This window comes from Nanorana parkeri, unplaced genomic scaffold (assembly GCF_000935625.1).
Source record: "Nanorana parkeri isolate BGI_ZX_2015 unplaced genomic scaffold, ASM93562v1 scaffold6, whole genome shotgun sequence".
NCBI lineage: Eukaryota > Metazoa > Chordata > Amphibia > Anura > Dicroglossidae > Nanorana > Nanorana parkeri.
Window position 1 is genome coordinate 4,519,020 of NW_017306274.1, and position 3,607 is coordinate 4,522,626.

The 3,607-nt window shown below is 43.7% G+C and overlaps 1 protein-coding gene across 1 annotated transcript in view; it reads left to right on the plus strand.

Moving 5' to 3' along the window:
• Positions 1-3,607, plus strand: part of AKTIP (AKT interacting protein) — a 22,247-nt gene that overhangs the window by 9,045 nt on the left and 9,595 nt on the right. The window contains exon 2 of the mRNA XM_018553044.1: positions 3,281-3,373. Coding sequence (XP_018408546.1) covers positions 3,329-3,373 — 45 coding nt within the window. The 5' untranslated portion in view covers positions 3,281-3,328. The remainder of the gene's footprint in view (positions 1-3,280; positions 3,374-3,607) is intronic.

The following is a 3,607-nucleotide window of genomic DNA, read 5'->3' on the forward strand; positions in this document are numbered from 1 at the left end:
GGTCTTCAGCCATCTTGATTGGTCAGTGGCAGGCAGTCAGTTTGCCTATCCAGGGCAAATTGACAGGTTCTCTTGAAATGAACAACTTGCCCTTTCCCACTGATACGGTACAATGAGTGCTCTTGCTCAGCTCATTTGCTCTGTCAGAGCCCCCAGTATGAAGTAGCATGTGGCCTCCTCCTAAGATGCAGCGTCCAGGCGTGAGTGGTCAATCAGCAGACCAGAACAAGGTCATGTGAGACTGGGAAGGAAGTCCATGACCCTATGTAAGCTCTGACACTCTGCAACCCAGAGCTTACACGGGGTGTGGACACATGACTCCAACAAAGGACTGGAGCGGCAGGGGAGGGCAGAGAAGATTTCTAGTCTTGTTTCTGTTGGGGCGATTTTATCCTTCTTCCTTCTAGGGCTGCAACAACTAATCGACATAATCGATTATAATCGATTATTGAAAAAGTTGTCAACTTTTTCAATAATCGATTAATCGGCTTCCGATCAGTTGGCCCTGTTCACGGCTCCACACACGCTGCACCTCCTCCCCAAATCACGCTCACCGCTGCCAGACCCGCATCCACGCTTTACACGACGCACCTATCTCAGGCAGACCCTATCTCAGAAGCAAGTTGCTGGAAGACTGCTCAGGTAAGCCTGCACTTTCCCACACATGGTGCTCTATAATGTATTGCTGGGATTTGTAGTCCTCTATAGCTGATGGTACATTGTGCTGTATATTATACATAGGAATACAAATCCCAGCAATACATCATACACTGTATGTATAATGTATTGCTGGGATTTGTTGTACTCTTCTATAGTTGGTGATATTCTGCACTGCGCTGTGTAGAGGACTACAAATCCCAGCAATAATACATTATACAGCGTCATGCGGAATTCCACCAGCTATAGAGGAGTACAACAAATCCCAGCAATAGTACATTATACAGTGGTGCAATGCCGAATACCACCAGCTATAGAGGACTACAAAACCCAGCAACAGTACATTATACAGCGCAATGCAGAATACCACCAGCTATAATGTACTATTGCTGGGATTTGTTGTATTCCTCTATAGCGGGTGGTATTCTGCATTGTGCTGTATAATGTATTATAGCTGGGATTTGTAGTCCTCTATAGCCGGTGCCATTCTGCATTAATTGCTGTATAATTTTACACTTTCCATTTCACTATATTGCACACCACACTATTTGTTTTTTTTTTTTACTTCCACCACTCGAAGCTTGCTCCTGTGATGGACTGCAATCTCAATACAAACTAGTAGTCCCATCACTGGAGCCATGTTTTAAAATGTATTTTATTGTTTATCCGATTAACCGATTAATCGAACTTAATAATCGGCCAACTAATCGATTTTGAAAATAATCGTTAGCTGCAGCTCTACTTCCTTCTGACCATTATCACTAGGAACGAAAGTGAAGAACCTTCCCCCCGTTGATGCTTGTTACCCAATGGGGGACATCTGTCCCAGTGGCTGCTGTCAAAAATGGAGAAACCTTTTGGTTGTCTCTGGAACAGCAAGAGGGGAAAATATCCCTTGGGGTAAGTAAATTGGGGAGGGGGAAGGGGGGGAAATGGCAGGGCCTAACCTCCTACTGTAGGTTGTGGGGAACTGGCTGGAGTTTGACTTTAACCAGGGCCAGTCCTGCATGATGTCTCATTGATCTGGTAAATTGAAATTTGGTGATTGCTGAGCAGTGTAGTAACCTATAGCACCAGCCAGCCGTGCATCTTTGGGACCCGAGTTGCATCATGTCAGAAGGTCGAATAACTCCAACCATCGTAGAAGGTCCACCGCTGCTACAGGAGGGCGGAATGCCAGGAATGCAAGAAGCATGATTCCAACCGGTCATAGTCCATATGTAGGAGGAGGGGTTTTCCACCGAGTAGTTTAAAGACAGAAGGTCCCTTTAAAGCAGAAGAGAACTTTGTTGGTGGGGTCCATTGGTGATCTTCGGCCATTGGGTGTCCACTGATGGTGACGCATGCGTATAGGAGTTGCAGCGTTCCGACCACCTGACCCATTCCTGACCTTGCCATACAGATGTCAGGAATACCGCACAGTACATGAGCCATACAGTGTGCACACAAACTAAAAACACTGCTGGGGAGGAAGAGGAAGAAGGATTTTGGCGGAAGAGGCTTTGTATGTCCTGCCAAAAATCCCTACTGCCTAACCATCTTTTTTTAATTTTCAGTTCTGCATTAAAATTGGGATTGGTTGCTTCTGGGACAACTTCTCATTTTAGATACTCTGATAAGGGAGTGATGTCTTCTAAGGTTCGGGGTGTATGCGTTTGGGTTTTTTGTTTCCGCAGAGTCCTTTGCCCACCATATGGGCCATGTATGCATTTCATTTTTGTAGGTCCATTTCTGAGCTACACAGTTGAGCCGAAGGCTATAGGCTCATACTGGGGTGTACAGTCCAGCAGCAGCTGTGGAGGCGAAGGTTGACCAAACTTGGTCACGTGACCTTTCAGTTTGCTTGCTTAAAACCAAGAGCAAATCTTTTATGTATTGAATTAATTCCAAAGTATAAAGCTGTGCATTTGTCCATGCTGTGAATGCACACTGCCTGCTGCACTTGGTTAGAATAGATCGTTCAGTGTTGGGCCACATTTCACCCTTTGGCCTGGCACGCAATGACTCGCATTGAGAAATTCTGAATAATGTTCCTTTTGTTCATTATTGCTGTGCCGTTCTTGCCTAGCGCCGGACTGTGATGGCGAAACTCCATGTTAACTTGTTCTGTACATAGCTGCATCTTTAGCTTTAGAGACTTCCCATGGCAACTTGCAACCTGCTTCATGATGGAATTTTCCCACAGCAACCAACTGGCCTGTGGTTGCTGTGATTTTTATTTTTTATTTTTGGAGGTGAATGTTTTTAGTTGCTGTCATCAATTTTAATTAACTGCAGACTCTTAATTTTATCTTTTTTTTTTTTTTTTTCTACAAATATCGATTTCATAAACATTGGCACAAATTGTGGCATAAGAAATTGCAGCTACCATTTTTTATATTCTACAGGGCCTCAGCTTTCAGAAAATATGTAATTGTTTGGGGGTATTAAATGGGGTATTAAGTGGTTTTCTAGGCAAAAATTCTGATTTTATCATGTGTGTGCAAACATAAAAAAAATTGCTCCGGATGCAAAGTGGTTAAAGAGACCCTGACACATTGTCCTAAATGGGCAAGATGATAGGTTAAAGGGTTTCCAAACCCTCAGCTTTTTTTTTACACATATCTACTGCATTTTTTTTCAGCGGCAGAGGTCGATCCTCGAGTAGAGACTTGCTTTGTCCGGAGGTGAGATGATGAATCCTTTCTGGAGCATGTCGTCGGCATCTGTGAGAAAGGTAGGGATATGTTGGGTAGTTTCTGAAATATAAATTTGTCTGTATTGTGGCCCTTCAGCTTTTTCCTTAAGATGGCTGCTCCCCTTTTTATTCCTGTTTGATGGCTTGACTGTTTGGATTCCTTATCTCTTGTCACCAGCACAGATGGAGTAATTCCTCTGGTGGGGGGACACACAGCAATAAAAAGTCAGACTTTAACCGTTTTCCCATTGTATATAAAAAATAATGGTAAAC